The sequence below is a fragment of the Cuculus canorus genome, chromosome 4, assembly GCF_017976375.1.
Source record: "Cuculus canorus isolate bCucCan1 chromosome 4, bCucCan1.pri, whole genome shotgun sequence".
In the NCBI taxonomy this organism is placed as follows: Eukaryota; Metazoa; Chordata; class Aves; order Cuculiformes; family Cuculidae; genus Cuculus; species Cuculus canorus.
This window is the reverse complement of record NC_071404.1, coordinates 1,892,395-1,914,097: the sequence shown is the minus strand read 5'-3', so window position 1 is coordinate 1,914,097 and position 21,703 is coordinate 1,892,395. Positions and strand designations below refer to the sequence as shown.

At 50.4% G+C, this 21,703-nt stretch overlaps 1 protein-coding gene across 3 annotated transcripts in view; it reads left to right on the top strand.

Annotated features, from left to right (window-relative positions):
- EXOC6B (exocyst complex component 6B) overlaps window positions 1-21,703 on the top strand; it is a 363,401-nt gene that overhangs the window by 61,598 nt on the left and 280,100 nt on the right. For all 3 annotated transcript variants that reach the window (XM_054065132.1, XM_054065131.1, XM_054065129.1), the window contains exon 6: window positions 2,935-3,139. In XM_054065132.1, the coding sequence (XP_053921107.1) occupies window positions 2,935-3,139 (205 nt within the window). The remainder of the gene's footprint in view (window positions 1-2,934; window positions 3,140-21,703) is intronic.

Genomic DNA, 21,703 nt, shown 5'->3' with positions numbered 1-21,703 from the left:
CGCCTGCCATCCATCATCCAACCAACACAGATGGAACCAGATGTTTTGTACAAGGCGATAACTAATTGGAGGGGCGTAGTTCTACACTTCTCCTCCTACCTCTGCTGATCTTCGTGGTCCTTGGACTCAGGATCCTGAAAGCTGGGCTGGGTGGAAGAGTTATAGAGAGCTTATTTAGCTGTTCACAAAACTCAATGTCTTCTTCCCAAGCAGCGTGTCGTTTGTCCAACTGGTTTGAGTCTGCTTCTGGGACCAGCGAGGGGTTTATCTGCTGACAGATGTGGGGTGGGGAGCTGGAGCTAATCACAGTGCTGGGAACTGCTGAAAAAGATCCATATGCCGCTTGATGCCCTCGCTCTGGATAGTGTTTCCAGGGGCTGCTGCTAAGATTTGCAGCTCCCCCCTGCCACCCACTCGGCTTTGGATTGGTTCGGTTTGAAACAAATCAAAGTTGAAAGCCACATTTAAGGAAAATCTGAACTCTTGGCTTGTTTGTTTCCCTTCTTTGTCTGGATTTGATGGCTTCATTCACCAAACACAGCAAAACATAGTGCATATTTCTGTGTCCGCACCCGGGGTCGCTTATAGATCATTCCATGAGAGCCTGCAAGGGGGTTGGTCACCACCGTGGGGCTTGGATTTTGGGGTCATGGTCTCAGAGGAGTGATAGGTTTTGCGTTCAGGGTGAAGGGTGAATCAAGTCAGCTCTCCGAGGCAGATAAAATGAGTTCTGTGCTGTTTATAAACCCAACACAGCCGTTAGCCGGATGTGGAATCTGTGGCCGTTAACTGGAGATGGGGAACCTGTGGTCCAAACCCTGAGGAGTGGCTGCATCCAGCAGAGAGCGAAGAGATGGGGAGAAACGTTTCACAGAGTCATAGAATGGTTTGGGTTGGAAAAGATCTTAAAGCCCATCCAGTTCCACCCCGTGTTGTGGGCAGGGACACCTCCAACTGGATCAAGTTGCTCCAAGCCCCATCCAACCTGGCCTTGAACACCTCCAGGGATGGGGCAGCCACAGCTTCTCTGGGCAACCTGGGCCAGGGCCTCAGCGCCCTCACAGGAAAACATTTCTCCCTAAGGTGTCATCTCAGTCTCCCCTCTTACATCTTAAAACTGTTCCCTCTCATCCTGTCCCTGCACTCCCTGCTCCAGAGCCCCTTCCCAGCTTTCCTGGAGCCCCTTTCAGCACTGGAAGCTGCTCTAAGGTCTCCCTGGAGCCTTCTCTTCTCCTGGTTGAACAACCCCAACTCTCTCAGCCTGTCCTCATAGGTGCTCCAGCCCTCAGATCATCTTTGTAGCCCTCCTCTGGACCCATTGCATCAGCTCCATCTCCTTCTTATTCCAGAATTAGACACTACTCTAGATGAGGTCTCACAAAAGAGGAGCAGAGGGGCAGAATCCTTGGTCCTTGGACGGGAGCTGCTCCGTATGTGTCAGGTGATGTCTTGGGCTCTTCCAATTCCCTGAAACGCTGCTTTGGCTCCAGGTCTCTTCCTCGTGGGCAGCAAAGATGGATTTCCCTGCAGGTTGTTGTTTCTGGGAGCCCATCCTGCCTCACCGGGCTTTCAAATTCTGTGGCTCAGCGGTGGAGAAGAGGGAATTGTGGGTGCACTGCTGCGTAGTGCTGCGTTCTTCTGGGTTCAGCAGGACCATGGTTCTCATGGCTCTCCTGACCATCTTCCTAAGATGTCATTTCAGTCTTCCCTTTTCCAGCTTAAAACCATTCCTCCTCATCCTATCCCTGCACTCCCTGATCAAGAGCCCCTCCCCAGCTTTCCTGGAGCCCCTTCAGGTACTGGAAGGCCCCTTTAAGGTCTCCTGGAACCTTCTTATCTCCAGGCTGAAAAAACTTTTCATCTGCTCTCGTCCAGAGTTTAAGAAAGGGACAGAAAGAACTTGTCTCCAGCAGCTGGGCCACATGTGGCTGCTTGCTGGAAAGTGATGAGAAACAGCCCCTTGCCTTCAGCGCTCCGGTTCTGTAGGGCTCCAGAGACCTCCGTCTTTTTTTTTATCCCCGTGTCACTTGTCATATCCATGAAATGAATATTTCATCCTGCTTGTAGCAAGAAGACAATGCCGAGCTGCGCCCACCTGCGCAGAGCCTGGGTACTTCAAGTGTTCAAACAGAGGTTGGATGGGGCTTGGAGCAGCCTGGTCCAGTGGGAGGTGTCCCTGCCCGTGGCAGTGGGATTGGAACTGGATGGGCTTTGAGGTCCCTTCCAACCCAACCCATTCCATGATTCTATTCTATGATTTCCAGGAAAAAATAAAAATCAAAAGCCGAGCTTTTGGGATGGTTTTATTGCAACAGTGTTTGAATGGGCCTGCAGGAAAGCTGGGGAGGGGCTCTTGATCAGGGAGTGCAGGGATAGGGAGGAATGTTTTTAAGCTGAAAGAGGGAAGACTGAGATGAGATTTGAGGAAGAAATGTTCTCCTGTGAGGGTGATGAGGCCCTGGCTCAGGTTGCCCAAGGAACTCATGGCTGCCCCATCCCTGGAGGTGTTCAAGGCCAGGTTGGATGGGGCTTTGAGCCCCTGATCCAGTGGGAGGTGTCCCTGTCCAGGGGATGGAACTTGATGGGCTTTGAGGTCCCTTCCAACCCAACCCATTCCATGATTCTATGAAATGCTGCTTCCCCCAGCAGACTGTGCTGCTGTTTCATTGGTTCAGTGGTTTGGGGAGTACAGAGCTGGGCAAGAACGTGGTCCCTCTTGGTAATGGGCATCAGAACAAGGGATGCAGCCTGGGTTGAGGTGGAAGTGCTTGAGCTTCAGGAATCGCTGGCCTCCGCACGCCTTGCAAAGGTTCTTGAACAGAGCAAAGGTTCTTTAATATATAAAATTATTTACAGTTAATGCACATTTTTGAGTTTAAGTCGGATGGAAATAGCCGTTCTTCCTTCCACACCTGCCTCGCTTGCTTTCTACAGGCACTACCCTGCGCTCAAGACCCTGGAGCACCTTGAACACACGTATCTGCCCCAAGTGAGCCATTACCGCTTCTGCAAGATCATGGTGGATAATATTCCAAAGCTGCGTGAAGAGATCAAAGAAGTTTCCATGTCGGACCTCAAGGATTTCCTGGAGAGCATCCGGAAGCATTCGGACAAGATTGGAGAAACGGCAATGAAACAGGTAGGACCTGTTCTGCGTTCGAACATGGTGGAAGCCTTTTTGGAAGAGGACAGTGGTTTGCGGTCTTGTTAAAGGTCTGTTTTTCCAATCCCAAGGCATTAAACTTAGCTTTAAATATTGAAGTAATTTTGTTTCCGGGTGACGTGATGATTCTTCCTTCTCCGGTTGCTCTGAGAGGTCATCTTCTACTTTTTATACTGTTGAGAAGTGATGGACCACTGTTGTCGTTGTCTTCTTCTGCCCGTATTTTGCTGTAGGTTCTCACTAGCCCAGAGCCCGGGAGGCGCTTTCTGGGTGTGTAACTCATATTTTCTGCTTCTGACAAGGGAATTCTTTTTATACTGTTGAGAAGTGATGGACCACTGTTGTCGTTGTCTTCTTCTGCCCGTATTTTGCTGTAGGTTCTCACTAGCCCAGAGCCCGGGAGGCGCTTTCTGGGTGTGTAACTCATATTTTCTGCTTCTGACAAGGGGCTTTTGTGCTGCTGTGCCTGGTGGTGACACTTGAAAGACCTGGAGACACCACTATTGGTTTCGCAGGTCAGGATGAAGCAGTAGATGTTCACACATTGACTTCAACTTAATTACTTTGACTTCTGATTTTTAAGTACTGGGTGAAGTTTCATTGTTCCTTGCTTGCGTTTGCCTGGCAGTTGATGTCTATCAAGATGAACCTAATAGAACGTTCCTACGCCAATAGTCAAACGGGATTGCCTTCTCTCACCCTTCTTTAATATTCTACTTCTGAATTTTAGTGTGGTTTTTCTCATCACAACCGATACGCGTTACTCACAGCGGCTCTTAAAAATTCTGCTTTGGTGGAATTCAAATCCAGTAGTAATGAAGCGTTACCTCTCATGAGCAGCAAACTGTGTCCTCTGATCAGGATCGGTGGGTTGGACTTGTTGATTTATTTGAAAGACTCTTACTATAAAGGTGATAAAACCGTGTCAATTTATGGTGAGGGATACAGGGAATTTTTGCTCTTACAAACAGAAATGGTCTGTCTTGAGGGTTTCTATTCGTTGATTTAATTGACAGTTGTCACAGTTTAACCCTGACCTAGCTAATTCTGGCAGCTAAACCCAAGCAGTTGGGTTCCCAAATCCCTTCCCTGCCCATCTCCAGGGAAAGGGGAGAGGAAAGCGAGAGGAAAAAGACTTGTGGCTTGGAAAAGCTTAATAGTAATAATAATAATGATGAAAATAATAAGAAAGTAATAAAATATATACAAATATATGAAATTGTGTCGCTACCCCTCAGTGGGTCCACATCACCACAGATGCTGTAGAGCAGACACGAGAGAGAGGGTCTGAGGTTAGGAGGGAGCCGAGCTCAGGAACTGTATTTGGGAATGCATTGATCTGGGATCAGGGCAAACAGACAAACAAGGTCCTCACTGGACCTCGGTCACCAAAGAAGAGAGCAAGACCCTCATGATCTCTCAGTCTTGTCCTGAGTGTGATGTCTATGGGGTGGAATCTTCTGCTAGTTAGTTTGGGGTCACCTGTCCTGTCTGCCCCTCCTGCAGGTGCCACCTTTCTGGCCTCTTTGACTTAGGGCTCCACCAGCTCAAGGAGGGCCTTGGTTTTGGTAGGAATAAGGACAAGCATTGGCCTTTCTGCATCTCAGTGCCCCGTGTGATCACTGCTGGAGACAAACCCTGTCTGAAAAACATGCAGTGAACTCTCAGAAAATGAAGTTACTTAGACAAGGTTTAGCTGACGTTAGAAAACTGACTGTAGTTTAGCTCAGACCACAACAAGAGTGTATCCACTGCCTTACTGTCTTCTCAACCCCCTTCTCAGCCTCTGACACTGTCTCCCGGAGCATTCTCCTAGAGAAGGTGGTGGTCCATGGCTTAGACAGGCACACTGTTTGCTGAGTAAAACGTGGCTGGATGACTGATCCCACCGAGTTGTGGTGAATGGAGTTAAATTCAGTTGGTGGCCGCTCACAAGTGGTGTTCCTCAAGGCTCAGTTTTGGAGCCATTCTTGTTTAATGTCTTTATCCATGTTCTGGATGATGGGACGTAGGGCTCCGTCAGTCAGTTTGTAGATGGCACTAAATTCAGCGGGAGTGTTGCTCTGCTGGAGGACAGGAAGGCTCTGCAGAGGGACTTGGCCAGGCTGGATCTGTGGCCGAAGCCAACAGGGTGGAATTCCAGAAGGCTCAGCGCTGGGTTGTGCACCCCAGTCACAATGATCCCATGCAGCACTTCAGGCTTGGTGTTGTGTGGCCGGAAAGCCTGGAGAAGATGAGGTTCAAGGGAGACCTTATAGCAGCCTTCCAGTACTGAAAGACAGCCTAGAGGAAAGATGGGGACAGGCATCTTATCAAGGCTTGTTGTGACAGGACAAGGAGTAGTTGGAGTAAGGAGAAGAGGTTTAGACTGGATAGAAAGAAGAATTCTTGTACAGTGAGGGTGGCAAAACACTGGCCCAGGTTGCCCAGGGAGGAGGTGGAGGCCCCATCCCTGGAAACATTCAAGGTCAGATTGGATGAGGATCTGAGCAACCTGATTGAGTTAAAGATGTCCCTGCTTCTGCAGGGTGGTTGGACTGGATGACCTACCTGTAAAGATCCCTTCCAACTGAAAGCATTCTATGATTCTATGATCTTTTCTTTCTCCCAAATCCCACATTTCTGCTGTTACAAGAGCAAGGTGCAAATTCTAGAAGTGGTTTCCATCATCTTTGTGGGAACAGAGTTATCTCTGAGGTTGGACTTGTTGACTTTCTATCAGTAAACGTGTTCCTGCACAGCAGCTTGGGGAAGGTCAACTTGCCACTTCTAGTTTGTAAAGCCAAGTGGGAAGCGATGCTGGTAGGTTTAGTCCTGCAAAAAGCATCATGAGATGCTTCACTGATGAGAAGTGATGAGGAACCAAAGCCTTTGGAGCCTCCCATTGCCAACAGTGAAGGGCAGGTTTCTGCTACCGGAGTTTCTGGTATCACTTCTTGCGTCACTGGGTCTTTTCCCTCAGTCTGTTGGCCATGACTGATGGACACCTTGGAATGGAGCAGAGCTGGCAGGGGGCCTGGGAGAGTCGGGAAGAGGCAATTGGCAGCTGAACGCATTCGGTTTAAATTAGCATCATATAAATGCTTTTAAAATGGTTTGGTTTCACCATTGGGAGTGGAAGAAAGCTCGAGACAATGGGGAAAGGAAATGGTGTTATTGTAACGTTACAGATCTGAGGGCGATGGTGACAAGAGCTGAACATTTCATTTTGTGATAATCAGAAGGATCTGTCTCGGAGTGCTCGGAGTGTTTCTAGCTGTCAGTCAAGGATGCGGGGAGCACGCCGGCCCCTGTCTTGGAGAGGAAGCCCATGGTGGAGTGAAGTGAGATGTTCCCGGGTTCAGCCGGATGCAGGAACGGGTGGGGTCACACGGTGTGCGGAGAAGCCTTGTAGCCTCACTGCACAAATGATGAATCATGGAATAGGTTGGGTTGGAAAGGACCCTAAAGCCCATCCAGTTCCAGCCCCTGCCATGGGCGGGGACACCTCCCACTGGATCAGGCTGCTCCAAGCCCAATCCAACCTGGCCTTGAACACCTCCAGGGATGGGGCAGCCATGACTTCTCTGGGCAACCTGGGCCACTGCCTCAACATCCTCATAGTGTAGAATTTCTTCCTAAAATCTCATCTCAATCCCCACTCTTTGAGCTTCAAACCATTCTCCTTGTCTTATTCCTGCACTCCTTGATCAAGAGCCCCTCCCAGCTTGCCTGGAGCCCCTTGCCATACTGGAAGCTGCTCTAAGGTCTCTCCCGAGCCTTCTCTTCTCCAGGCTGAACAACTCCAATGGATGAGCTCCCGTTGACTCCTTTCCTTGTGTTTTTATTTAAATCTGAATTTTATTACCTATGGTTTGGGGGGAATTTGCTGTGTTCCAAATATTGTTCTTAATTACACGGCGCTCAAGCAGATGAAAGTAGCTCCATGCCTTTGAACTCCATTTGGACTCCGGCCCCGCGAACCTGCGTGTGGGGGGTGTTTTTATTGCTGTTTTTGCCTAAAGATCTGAGTTTTGGGCTTGCCAGGAAGGAATTACATCTTATTATCACTTGCTGATATCCGGTGTGTGGTTTTATTGTCTCACTTTAGGGTCTGAAATATGCATGGCATGTGGAGGAGGTCACTGCATGCAAAGTGTCCCGGGTAAGCAGGGGCCAGGGATAACCCATCCAAAAGCCGTTATCGTATCACGTTTGAAAGGGCAGTCAAAATATTCAGTGTGGATTTCACTTAGAGGGAGGCAAACCAGTATTATAGGGATTTCAGAATCACTTGGTTGCGCTATCAAAGCTGATGTTTAATGGGTGGTGATTTGGGATGGATTGGTGCTGCAGCTGTGCTTCTTTTAAGGTGATATTTGCCTCTTTTTGCCAGGAGATAGTGGTGCCTGTGTTGGTTCTGAGCAGTAGAACTTGAGATTTGTGTTAAGTGTTTTGCGTAGAAAAGATCAGCTTAGAATCATAGAATCACCAGGCTGGAAAAGACCTCTTGGATCATTGAGTGCAACCATTCCTATCTGCCACTAAACCATGTCCTTGAGCACCTCGTCTACCTGGCTTTTAAATACCTCCAGCAATAACTGGCTGATATGAGCGTTTAGGTACGCTCGTAGAATCATGGAATGGTATAGATTGGAAGGGACCGTAAAGCCCTTCCAGTTCCACCCACGGCCACAGGCAGGGATGCCTCCCACTGGATCAGGTTGCTCCAAGCCCCATCCAACCTGACCTTGAACACCTCCAGGGATGGAGCAGCCACAACGTCCCTGGCCAACCTGTTCCAGTGCCTCACCACTCTCACGGTGAAGAAATCCTTCCTTATGTCTAGTCTTGAGTAGCACAGGATCAAAATGCAGCTGATCTTAGAGAAGAATATTGAGGATTGGAAGTGGAGGAGGAGATATCTTCCTCCTCAATGACTTGGAGAGGAGCTGACAGCTGCGAACAGACATTCCCTGTGCCTGCTGGGACGCTGTGCTAAAGCCGCTGAGCACTCATCTGTGGGCTCTGATATTTTTAGGTATGGTTGGATTGAAACATAATTCTAACCTTGACTTCGCTGAATTTATGGTGTTTGGTTTAGGGAGGTGAGTTTCTCTGCGTAGTTTCCTTTATGCTACTGGTTTGTTCCTACATCTGGAAAGTCATCTGGGTGTACATGCGTGGTGATGAGTCCTCAGTGTCCGTCATTTGGTTTTTAAAGGTTTTTAACTCATTTTGAATGCATTGGTGTTGTAATAAAAATACCACACCATGGAAAGTTTTAAAGATTAAATTCATAGAATCATGGAATGGTTTGGGTTGGAAAGGACCGTAAAGCTCATCTACTTCCAACTCCTTGCCATAAGCACAGACAACTTCCACTGGATCAGGCTGCTCCAAGTGCCATCCAACCTGGCCTTGAACACCTCCAGGGATGGGGCAGCCACAACTTCCAACAAGACACAACCAAGAATACTACATGTTGTGCCAACATTTCCTTTGCTCTGTGATGTGGTTCCCCAAGTGGCTTCACCGAGGGGCCAGGGTGCTACTGGGCTCGGCTGACGTTGGTCCTTTTCTGCGCATTGGAGCTCTGAGGAAGGAGCTGCTACTCGCCTTTGTGTTTCTCTGATGCTCCACCTTAAATGGAAGATGAAGGCCAACAGCATCCTGGCTTGGATCAGCAATGGTGTAGCCAGCAGGAGTAGGGAAAGGATTGTCCCCCTGTACTCTGGCTCTGCTGAGGCTGCACCTCAAATCCTTAAAGCCCGTCCAGTTCCACACCCTCTACCATGGGCAGGGACATCTCCCACTGGACCAGAGTGCTCAAAGCTTCATCCAACCTGGCCTTGAACACCTCCAGGGATGGGGCAGCCACCACTGCTCTGGGCAACCCCACCCTCAATGGAAAACATTTCTTCCTAAGATCTCATCTCAATCTCCTTCTTTCAGCTTAAACCCATTCCTCCTCATCCTATCCCTGCTCTCCTGGATAAAGACCCTGAGAAACCGAAAGCTTGCGTTTGTTTAAAAGCTGGTTCATGTGCAAGCCACCCCTCCTGCTTCTCTCCACGGTGGCTGTGGAAGCAAAACCCAGGTGCCCTCTGCTTGCCAGCACATAGAACCTGGTTTCTTGGCTCGCTGACATCCTTTCAATTGCATCCTTTGGTTTTTGAATCCCAGGATGGTGATTTGCAAGAGGAACCTTCATCCTGCCCATCAGTGCTGACTTTGTGCCTCTCTGCGAGGTTCATCCTGTTGAGCTCTTTCTAGATTTCTCCAGTAGTAGCGATGGGACTACCTGGACAACGGAGACTTAGAAGGTCCGTGATTCTTGGCCATGGAGAACAGCACGGGAATACCACACAGCTTCAGGCTGAAGGCATGACTCCCAGGAGCACGTGGGAAAGGCAGGGATGTGTTAGGGCATTTCCAGAGTGGAGGTGGGTGAAGAAGATTGAATGGGTGGGGTGGAAAGCAGCAGAGCGTGGCCTACAAAGGCTGCACGTCAGGAGAAACACCCCTCAGCCATGCTGTATTGCTTTCCTGGTGCTTCCCTTCCAGGAACACACGGTGAGGGTGGTTCCTGTGCCTTGCAGCAGCATCTTCTGTCATGGGCGTTGGAACAGGTTGCCCAGAGAAGTCGCAGTTGCCCCGTCCCTGGAGGTGTTCAAGGTCAGGTTGGTTGAGGCTTTGAGCTACCTGATCCAGTGGGAGATGTCCCTGCCCATGGCAGGTGGGTGGAACTGGATGGGCTTTGAGATCCCTTCCAACCCAAATCACTCTATGGTGATACCACATTATCAGTTAATGCTGAGCAGCTATGAGTGCTCCCTGAGATTTTGTTGGAATTTGATGAGCTTTGAGGTCGCTTCCAACCCACACCATTCCATTCCAAGTGGCAATGTGCGTTCGCAGCCCCTTCCAAGCGGCAACGTGTGCTGGCAGCCCAGAAGGCCAACTGTATCCTGGGCTGCATCAAAAGAAGCGTGGCCAGCAGGTCGAGGGAAGTGATTCTGACCCTCTATTCCTCTCTTGTGAGACCTCATCTGGAGGATTGTGTCCAGTTCTGGCATCCTTAACCTAGGAAGGAGATGGAGCTGTTGGAACGGGTCCAGAGGAGCCTACAAAGGTGATTGGAGGGCTGGAGCACCTTCCATACGAGGACAGGCTGAGAGAGTTGGGGTTGTTCAGCCTGGAGAAGAGAAGGCTCCGAGGAGACCTTAGGATGACCTTCCAGTACCTGAAGGGGCTCCAAGAAAGCTGGAGAGGGGCTATTTGTAGAGGCTTGTGATGACAGGATGAGGGGGGACGGGTATAAACTGGAGAGGGGCAGATTTAGACTGGGCATTAGGAAGAATTTCTTCACCATGTTAGTAGTGAGACACTGGCCCAGGTTGCCCAGAGGAGTTGTGGCTGCCCCATCCCTGGAGGTGTTCAAGGCCAGGTTGGATGGGGCCTTGGACAGCCTGATCCAGTGGGAGGTGTCCCTGCCCATGGCAAGGGGGTTGGAACTGGATGATCTTCCAAGCCTAACTATTCTATGATTCTCCCAGGACCCTCTCCACACGCTCAGGGCTCTCCCATTGCAGGTGGCTTTAACTGGAGTGGCTTTATGGGGGAGTTGATTTGGAGTGACGGTGATGAGTCAAGATGTGGCATGTGGTGATTCCAGCAGGATTGGGAAATCCCATCCCCTCCCTGTGCTTCCTCTTAAATACAAACACATGGACACCAGCCCAAGCCACATGACCCAGTGGTTCCCTGCACAGCAGGGGACAGAGGGACATCTTCTCCGTCTCCAGATACTGTTTGGTGGCCTTTGGATGGACTGGAAAAAAAATGTTTAAACATGCAGTTTGTGCAATGTTCTTCATTATCCTCATCCCTGGCATTTTTTAAGTTCATGTAATCTTCCACAGCCCATATGGAAATTGTTTTTGCTTTGTATGTGTATTTTAGAGTAAATTAGATTTTACTGCCTTTCTTGGGATGCTCCGTGCTGGAAATGTCCTGCTGCTGGTTGTTGGAGCTCCAACAGCGATCTATGGTCTCCAAAGGTCATGAAAGCCCCGTGTTAGACTTTGTCTCCCCAGCCACGTGGCTGGAGCTGCTGGTGCCAAGTCTGGGCTTAGGTGGGGAGTCTGGAAGATCCCTGCATCCGCTGCCTCCCCAGGGGCCGTGTTTTAACAAGACGCCCCAGGACTTCCGAAAGCATCCTTAGATGTGAACTTCCCGCTGGTTTAAGCGGTGTCTCTTAGTCCAAAGGTTTGCTTTAACAAGCACAAAAAGTAAAAATAACGTCGTTTATTAAAAGCAAAGGAATTTTATAGCCTTGGATGCGGCAGGAGAGCCCTTTGACGAGGTCAGTCTGATGGCGGGGGATGCAGGGAGCTATTTACACAGCGGAGCGAGGATAAAGGGACAGCGTTTTCCCCTTCCGGGCGGGTTTGTAAAGCGGAAACTTATTTTCTAGTAAAAACCAGTAACGAGACTTTCTTAATCTTCGATGCTGCTGCTTGTCTGCTTGTTATATTAAAGTATTATAGAAGGAAATGCATCTTCTGGGGGCGTTTAGATTGGAACTCTGATGGCCAGCGATGGTCTCAGCTTGCAGGTTGCTTATTGTTGGCCTGGACAGGCGTGTCCTCTGCTGAGTGAAAAACTGGCTGGATCGCTGAGCCCGAAGGGTGGTGGGGAATGGAGGTCACTCCAGTTAGAGACCCATCACAAAGTGTTGGATCCAGTTCTGTTCAATGTCTTTATCAATGATCTGGATGGAGGGATTGCAATGGACCCTTAGTAAGTTCACGGATGACACTAAGCTGGGTGGAAGTGTCGATCTCGTTGAGCGTAGGGAGGCTCTGCAGAGGGATCTGGACAGCCTGGATCCATGGGGTGAGACCAACGGGATGAGGTTCAACAAAGCCAAGTGCCGGGTCCTGTACTTGGGACACAACAACCCCATGCAGCTCCAGGCTTGGGGAAGAGTGGCTGGAAAGGTGTCTGGTGGAAAAGGACCTGGGGGTGTTGGTTGACAGTGGGTGAACATGAGCCAGCAGTTGCCCAGGTGGCCAAGGAAGCCAATGGCATCCTGGCTTGGATCAGAAACAGTGTGGTCAGCAGAAGCAGGAAATGATTGTTCCCCTGGACTTGGCACTGGTGAGGCCACACCTCAGATCCTGGGTTCAGTTTTGAGTCCTTCACTCCAAGGACATTGAGGGGCTGAAGTGGGTGCAGAGAAGGGGAATGGAGATGGGGAAGGGGCTGGAGCTCAGGGATTCTGGAAGTGGCTGAGGGAGCTGGGGCTACTTAGTCTGGAGAAAAGGTGGCTGAGGGAAGACTTTTCCACTGTCTACAACTGCCTGAAAGGAGGTTGTAGCGAGGTGGGTGTTGGTGTCTTCTCCCAAGTGACAAATGATAGGACAGGAGGAAAACCAAGCCTCACTATACTCAAGAACAATAAAATCATAGAATAGTTAGGGTTGGAAGGGACCTTAAAGATCATCCACAGAAGTCGTGGATGACTCATCCCTGGAGGTGTTCAAGACCAGGTTGGATGGGGCTTTGAGCAGCCTGATCCAGTGGGAGATGTTCCTGCCTATGGCAAGGAGGTGGAACTGGATGGGCTTTGAGGTCCCTTCTAATGCAAACCATCCCATAATTCTATGATTTCCTGGTGCTGTCTCGCGTGGTGGCTTTGTGGGTGACTCTGTCACCCTCTTTTATCCCCTGTTTTAACATTCTGGGAGCTCACCTGCAGGAACTGAAGTGGAACCTAATGAGGTCTCTCGGAGCTGTAGGATGCTCTGCTGCTTGCAGCAGGGATGAAAACCAGGGAAAGGCGACGTCTGACAAAGAGATGTGACTGATTTTGAGAACTAGAAGCACTTTTTGAAGTGGCTCCTGAAGCGGATTGTCCAGCCAGGAGCTTGAGGTTAAATGTGATCCCTCAGCTTCCTGGTGGGTGTGGGAACGGAGAGGCCGTGGCAGCCAGACAAGGTTGGGTTTGGCTTCTTGGGTCAAGGTGGACGAGGCAGCCGCTTGATGGGAAAAGCAGCTGAAGGCATGGCCAAGGCCGGCTGAAAGGGTGGACTGGAGGCCAGCAGCACCCGTGGGCCACGCTGGGGAGGTGGCGGTGGCCGATGTGCAGATGTAAGCATGTTTCTTCTCCCCAGCGCGCGGTGTTTGAGGTCTGGTTTTCTCGGGCTTTATCTCTCCTCCTTCCCACATCACATAATATGAGTGCAAATGTGCTGATTATCATAAAAGAACTTTTCATTCCCACATTTCTTGGCTTTCTGAGGCAGGTTTCACTGTTTATTTAAGAGGAATTCTGTGCCTTTACATCTCCTTTCGAATTTCTAATCCGCAGGAACTGTGTTAATGAACGGGTATTCCTCTGAATTCTTTTTGTGACCTCAAAAATGAAACTGTTAAATCACGGGCCTAGTTCTATTTAAGCATCTGTGTTACTAACGGTCTTGGGGATCGTGCTGGCCCCAGCAGAGGATCCAACGTGTTCTGCGGACACGGCTGCATCATAAAAATCAAAGTTTAACTACAGGGCAACCATCTGCAGGGTCGGCTTGTTCGTAGAGTCACAGGATGGGTAGGATTGGAAGGGACCTCAAAGCCCATCCAGTTCCAACCCCCTGCCATGGGCAGGGACACCTCCCACTGGATCAGGTTGCTCCAAGCCCGATCCAACCTGGCCTTGAAAACCTCCAGGGATGGGGCAGCCATAGCTTCCCTGGGCAACCTGGGCCAGGGCCTCACCACGCTCATCATGAAGAATTTCTTCCTGATGTCTAATCTAAATGTCCCCCTTCCAATTTAAAGCCATTCCCCCTCATCCTGTCACTCCAAGCCCTTGGGAAAAGTCCCTCCCCAGCTTTTCTGGAGCACCTTTGGGTACTGGAAGCTGCTCTGAGGTCTCCCTGGAGCCTTCTCCAGGCTGGACAACCCCAACTCCCTCAGCCTCTCTTCATAGCAGAGGTGGCTCAGCCCTTGGATCATCTTTGTGGCCTTCTCTAGATCTGTTTCAATAATTCAATCTCCTTCTTCTGTTGGGGATTCCAGAACTGGACACAGGACTGCAGGTGGAGTCTCATGAGAGAGGAATAGAGGGGCAGAATCCCCTCCCTCCCTCCTGGCCGCGCTGCTTTGGAAGCAGCCCAGGACACGGTTGACTTTCTGGGCCGTGCACACACATTGCCGGCTCATGTTGTGCTTCTTATCCACCTCCTTCCCCCGAGTCCTTCCCCTCAGGGCTGTGCTCAGAAATCCAGAGTTTAACTACAGGGCAACCGTGTGCTGGACTGACTTGTTTTGTGGTTGACTTTTAGACATTTGCCCTTGAAATTCAGAGATGTTTCTTGAAAGAAATCCTTTATCTTCTAAGCATCGTGATAGACAGATAACGTGGTACTGACACCAGATAACATGGTGCAGTAGCGTCCCCCGGGACCCGACGATCTTAGTCAACAGCGGCTGAACATGAGCCAGCAGTAGCCCAGGTGGCCGAGGTGGCCAACAGCATCCTGGCATAGTACAGCCATGCTGTGGTCAGCAGGAGCAGGGAAGGGATCATTCCTCTGAACTTGCTGCTGGTGAGGCTGGACCTCACATCCTGGGTTCAGTTTTGGGCCTCTCACTCCGAGAAGGACATCGAGAGGCTGGAGTGCGTCCAGAGAAGGGAACGGAGCTGAGGAAGGGTCTGAAGCACAAGGCTTGTCTGAGCAGCTGAAGGCCCTGGGGTTATTTAGTCTGGAGAAGAGGAGTCTGAGGAGAGACCTCATCACTTTCTGTAGCTCCCGGAATGGAGGTTGTAGTGAGGTGGGTGCTTGTCTCTTCTCCCAAGTAACAAGCAGTAGGACGAGAAGAAATGGCCTGAAGTTGTGCCATAGGAGGTTTAGATTGGATATCAGCAAAAATGTCTTTACAGAAAGAGTGGTGAAGCTTTGGAAGAGGCTGCCCAGGACAGTGGTGGAGTCTCCATCCCTGGAGGGACTCCAAAAGCATGTAGACATGGCATTGGGTTTAGTAGACACGGTGATGTTGGGCTGACAGTTGGCCTGGTTGTGTGTAGAGGTCTTTTCCAACCTTAATGATTCCATGTTTCTATAATTAAAGAGGCATTAAATAACCAAGGGGAATCTCAGTGCCAAAGTGAGGCATGGACCCCTTGCTCCTTCTTCTGAGCCATTAGGAGTTGCTCTTGTTCTTCTTGTAGTGTAGCTGGGAACTGAGGTGCCGTTAAACTTCTTTTATTCACCCTGGGCTGCTGGCCTTCAGCGCTGTGATTTTCACCGGTCTGGCTTCTACTGGTTTTAATTACATTGCTTTGGAGTTGTTTAAAGGAAGGCGCTGCCTGGTGCACCGCTCTCCCCAGGACGTGCCAGCTTTGGAGGTGAGACAGCACGGATAGACCTCAGACTCATAAACCGGCGTTGCGTGTCGGCTTTGGCGGACCACGTGTGGGAAGGGATGTGGAGGAGCATGGGGGTCTGGACAAGACGAGGTGATGGAAATAAGCCTTGCTCAAAAAGTGCCAGGAACCGCTTCCATTAGGTCGCTGCTGCCTGGGATGATAAATTCTTCAGTTTTCATTAGGATGTCTCAGGCCTTTTGTAATGTAGCTGCTAATAAACCTTCTAAATTAACAGATTTTTCCTTATTTTTCTTCTTAAAAATTCCTTGAGTGGTTTTGGTAGCGGATTCTTGAGCTGTGTGTTGGTTGGTTGGATCTCTCGGTACTTCCTCCAGCTGGTGAGCGCTCTTGTCTGTGGCCGGCTCTGTGTGTGTGGATGAGAAGCCAAGGAGGTGTTGGGAGCCTGGCTGCTCCTGGTGTAACATCATCATGTAGGAGGCTTCAAGTACCCTCACCTGAAGCTGCAAAGCAGTTTGTGGATGTGGCAAATGACAAACCATAGAATCATGGCATCATGGAATCATTAAGGTTGGAAAGGGCCTCTAAGATCATCCAGTCCAACCATCACCCCAACCCCACCGTGCCTACTAAACCATATCCCAAAGTGCTATGGTTGCATGTCTTTTTGAACCCCTCCAGCGATGGAGACCCCACCACTGCCCTGGGCAGCCTCTGCCAGTGCTTAACCACTCTTTCAGTAAAGAAATTTTCCCTAATATCCAATCTACACCTCCCCTGGTAGAACTTGAGGCCATTTCCTCATGTCCTGTTGTTTGTTATTTGGAAGTAGAGACCAACACCCACCTCCCTACAACCTCCTTTCCAGGATCTGCAGAGAGCAATGAGGTGTCCCCTCAGCCTCCAGTTCACCAGGCTAAACAATCCCAGGTCCCTCAGCCACCTCTCATAACCCTTGTTCTCCAGCCCCTTCCCCAGCTCCGTTCCCCCTCTCTGGATGCGCTGCAGCCCCTCAATGTCCTTCTTGGAGTGAGGGGCCCCAAACTGAACCCAGGATTTGAGATGTGGCCTCACCAGTGCAGAGTCCAGGGACAGGGACACAATCGTTCCCTGCTCCTGCTGGCCACAGCATGGATGATCCAAGCCAGGATGCTGTTGGCCTTCACTGCTGGCTCATGCTCAGCCACTGTCAACCAACGCCCCCAGGTCCTTCTCCTCCAGGCAGCTTTGCAGCCACTCTTCCCCAAGCCTTGAGCTTCATGGGTTGTTGTGACCCAAGTGCAGGACCCAGCACTTGGCCTCGTTGAACCTCACACCGCTGGCCTTGGCCCATCCTGAATCCTACTGTGAAAATGGCACCAGCGCTTTATTAGAGTAACAGCTTTGGTTGGGCTGGGACCTGATCTTCAATGCTTCTGGGTCCTGCAGCCTTTTCAATTCCAGCTCTGGTTCTTGACAAGAGCCACTGCCCATTTATTTGGGTTTTGGCTTTTAATCCAGATGATCAAGATTCAATGGTCCTTATTTGCAAGAAGGATAAGACCTCTTGCAGTGAGTTACCTGTTGCAAAACCTCACCCTGTAGAGAAATGTCATTGCCACGGAGTTGCCACTGGAGAAGAGAAGGGTCTGGAGAGACCTCAGAGCAGCTTCCAGTACTGAAGGGGCTCCAGGAAAGTTGGGGAGGGGCTCTTGATCAGGGACCGCAGGGCTAGGATGAGGAGGAACAGTTTTCAGCTGCAAGAGGGGAGATTGAGATGAGATCTGAGGAAGAAATCCCCCCACATCCTGGGCTGAACCCAAAAAACTGTGACCACCAAGTCAAAGGAGGGGACTCTGCACCTCTACTCCACTCTCATAAGACCCCACCTGGAGTCCTGTGTCCAGTTCTGGAATCCCCAACATAAGAATCACATGGATCTGTTTGGGCGAGTCCTGAGGAAGCCAAGATGATCTGAAGGCTGAAGCACCTCCCATACGAGGACAGCCTGAGAGAGTTGGGTTGTTCAGCTCTGGAGAAGAGAAGGCTCCAGGGAAACTTAGCGCAGCTTCCACTATTGAAAGGGACTCCAGGAAAGCTGTGGAGGGGCTCCGGATCAGAAAGAGCAGGACAGGACAAGGGGGAACGGATTTAAGCTGAAAGAGGGGAGATTGAGATGAGATCTTAGGAAGAAATGTTCTCCTGTGTGGGTGATGAGGCCCTGGCCCAGGTTGCCCAGAGCAGTGGTGGCTGCCCCATCCCTGGAGGTGTTCCAGGCCAGATTGGATGGTTCTTGGAGCCCCTGATCCAGTGGGAGGTGTCCCTGCCCGTGGCAGGGGGTGGAACTGGATGGACTTTGAGGTCCCTTCCAACCCATTCTGTGATTCTGTGATTCTATTCTATGAATTTGGAGGGAGCTTCTGTAACACCAGCCACCACATTTCAACTGATGGGCTGTAACCGATCCACAAGCGACGGGAAAAGGCACAGCTCATATGAAACACTCTCAGGACACCCGGGAGCTCTGGGATGCTGATGACGTTGGGATTCCTGCTGGGTTTTTTACCGTAGAGGTGCCAGGGGTTGGTTTTGAGGGAGAGGCCTTTAGAAGTGTGCCGTGCAGGCTGCCCTTTGCGTGACACCGCTGGACAAATTGCAGACGGGTGTATGCAGCAATCATGGAGTGAAATCCTTCAGCAACCCACAATTTCCCTTAGTTCTAACTTTTTCTTAAAACAGGCAGTTCTGCTGACAGGTTCAGGTCATTTTGGGGGGGGTGATTGATGAGAAGCTCGATACGAGCCGGCAACGTGCGCTCGCAGCCCAGAAACCAACCGTGTCCTGGGCTGCATCCAAAGCAGCGTGGCCAGCAGGGAGGGAGGGGATTCTGCCCCTCTGCTCCTCTCTTGTGAGACCTCATCTGGAGTAGTGTGTCTAATTCTGGAATAAGAAGGAGATGGAGCTGATGGAACGGGTCCAGAGGAGGGCTACAAAGATGATGTGAGGGCTGGAGCACCTACGAGGCCAGGCTGAGAGAGTTGGGGTTGTTCAGCCTGGAGAAGAGAAGGCTCCAGGGAGACCTTAGAGCAGCTTCCAGTACCTGAAGGGAGAGTATGGGAAAGCTGGGGAGGGGCTCTTGATAGGGAGTGCAGGAATAGGATGAGGAGGAACAATTTAAACTGACAGAAGGTAAATTTAGATTAGATATTACAAAGAAATTTTTTACTGTGAGGGTGGGGAGGCTCTGGCCCAGGTTGCCCAGAGAAGGTGTGGCTGCCCCATCCCTGGAGGTGTTCAAGGCCAGGTTGGATTGGGCTTTGAGCAACCTGATCCAGTGGGAGGTGTCCCTGCCCATGGCAGGGGTTGGAACTGGATGGGCATTGAGGTCCCTTCCAACTCAAACCATTCTGTGGTTCTATGATGTAGCAGTGGACAGGGATGGTTCAGCTTAATGATCTCAAAGGTCTTTTCCAGCCAAGCGTTTCTCTGATTCTCTGAAACTGATGCCATGGAAAATTGAAACGGCTTCATACCTCTGTCCTTCTCTTCCTTCCAGATCTGTTGAAATCCTCCTCAACTCTAATGGTTCTTGTATTTCCCAATCCTCACCCTCTCCTTAGTGCCTCACCTGCGGCACCTGAGCGATTTTAGTTAATGCAATCCCTCACTTGGTGGACAGAAGTGATGCAGGGAGGCTCGATTGGAAGCTGGTGTTGCCTGGGAATCAAGATACGGAGCTCCTGGCCCTGGTGAGGCTGGAAGGATGCTACCGCTTACGAGGTGCAAACAACCTTAGCCCTCTCCGCCTTCCAGGGGGGCCTCCGGCGGATGCTGCTCCTCCTTTTTATTGTGAACCTTTTCTTTCCAGCCCCTCTTGATGCTGTTTGTCATTCTGCTAAGCCATAAAACAAGCGCCCTGGGAGTTCTCCTTCGAAGCAGACACAGTATAAACAAACACCCCATCCCGTTCTCCTGGCGCTCCAGCCTTGAGGAGTCTTGTTTTCAGCTCTGACCCCACAACCTTTCCTCCGGTTGGCAACGCGCTGGCGTTGACAGTCGGAATGGTTCAGCCAGAGTTGAAAGATAATTGCTGGAGGAGCAGCGACCCGGGATGGTTTGTGTTATTCAACGGGACCCCCTTGAGGCGAAGCTTTGGATCTGGTGCGCATTTCAAAGCCCGCGTTCAACTTGATGTGAGACTGATTAAAACGAAGGGCTCCGGGGTAAGTTGGCAGCGCCCCCGCAACTGCGTCTGCCAAGTGACATGCGAAGAAATGTCTCGCTGCGATACAGGACTCAAGGACTTGGCTCGTCGGGATCGGGTTGTGAAGGGGGAAAGCCTTGCTGGGGCGTTCTTCCTCCGTGGTGCTCTTATAGGTCCTGTGTGAGCCCTCCGCTCATGTGCTATTTGCATTTATAGCCTCTTTCTTTTCAAACCCATGTGGAATTAATATTCCCTCCCCCATCCTGTCCTTCAGCTTTGGGTTTCCGCGGAGCAGATGTCAAAAAACGAGGGAATAAATGAAGGCAAGGGACCAGCAAACCCTGCTGTGGTCCGGGTGAGGATCTGGAGAACAAGTCCTGTGAGGAGCGACTGAGTGAACTGGGATTGTTCCCAGGAGAACAATTCTGGAAAGGAGGATGATGAGGGGAGACCTCATCACTGTCTAAAATTCCCTGAAAGGAGGTTGGAGCGAGGTGGGGGTTGGTTTCTTGTCTCGAGTGCAGGTGGTAAGACAAGAGGAAATGGCCTCAGGTTGCACCAGGGCAGGTTCAGATTGGATATTAGGAAAAATGTCTTTACTGGAAGAGAGGGGAAGCAGTGGCTGAGGCTGCCCAGGGCAGTGGTGGAGTCTCCATCCCTGGAAGAGTTAAAAAAGTCTGCTGCCATGGCACTTTGGGACGCGGTTTAGTAGACACAGTGGTGTTGGGCTGACGGTGGGACTGGGTGATCTAGAGGTCTTTTCCAACCTTAGTGTTTCTATCACTCCAACAACAACAAAGTTATTGAGTTCTGGTCCAACCTAGATTGTGATGGTCCAACCTAGATTGTGATGGTCCAACATAGATTGTGATCAACTGGCAACTTGAAGTCTTCTTGCTTTGCATGCCGGGCAGTGTGTTTGGTGTCCCCTCCCTGTTCTTCCTGGCTTTTGTGTAATTGCTTGTGGTTACACAGGAATTTTGACTCCAGTCACTGCTCCGTCTCTTTAGGTTTGTAGAAGTCTCCCATGACTCATTGGATAGGTCCAGGACTGGTCGTGTGGACAGATTGTTGGTTAGCAGCTGTCTCAGGAAAACCAATGCCCTTGCATTCCCTTGCTGGTGTCCTTGAACCTTGTGGTCTGTAAGCCAGATCCACCTTGGAGATCCAACCCCTCTGCCATGGGGAGGGACATCTCCCACAGGATCAGGTTGCTCAAAGCCTCATCCAACCTGGCCTTGAACACCTCCAGGGATGGGGCAGCCACAACGTCCCTTGGCAGACCTCATCCCAGGTAGTTAACACCTCCATCTTTGACACGTTGGGTGTGGGATATTGAGGTGTATTTAACAGCTCCCAGTAAATGTGTGACCACCTCACCTCTGAGCCCAGTGTGGGACCTCCGGGAATGTCCTGTGGCTGCTGTTCCCCATGAGCTTCTCCTAGCATCTCAAGTCCATTGGCAGTAAAAGCTATGGATGCTTTTAGTTTCTTGAAGTATTTTCCGTATGAAATACTGGCTAATGCAGTAACATCAGTGCATCATTGAAATATTAATGAACAGATTTGTAAGGAAAGGGAATTTCTGTCCTCGGGATCAAAGAAATTTGCTGTACATTAATGTGATGGCTTTACGAGTTCAGATGCTTTCGAAAACGTCTTCTTCTTGGGCTGTTTCTGTTACCAGTGCAGAGGAATGGTTTTAATAACCTTTTATTTGTAACTGAACTGGCAGAAATGTTTTCTGCTTTACTTCAGAGCTGGATTGCCTCTTGGAGGTTGGGTTAACCCCTGAGTGCCTGATGGGGCTGTGCCCATGCCAGGCCTGTAATCAGAGATCATGGAATGATTTGGATTGGAGGAGACCTCAAAGCCCATCGAGTTCTACTCCCTGCCATGGGCAGGGACACCTCCCACTGGATCAGCCTGCTCAAATTCCCATCCAACCTGGCCTGGAACACCTCCAGGGATGGGGCAGCCTCAG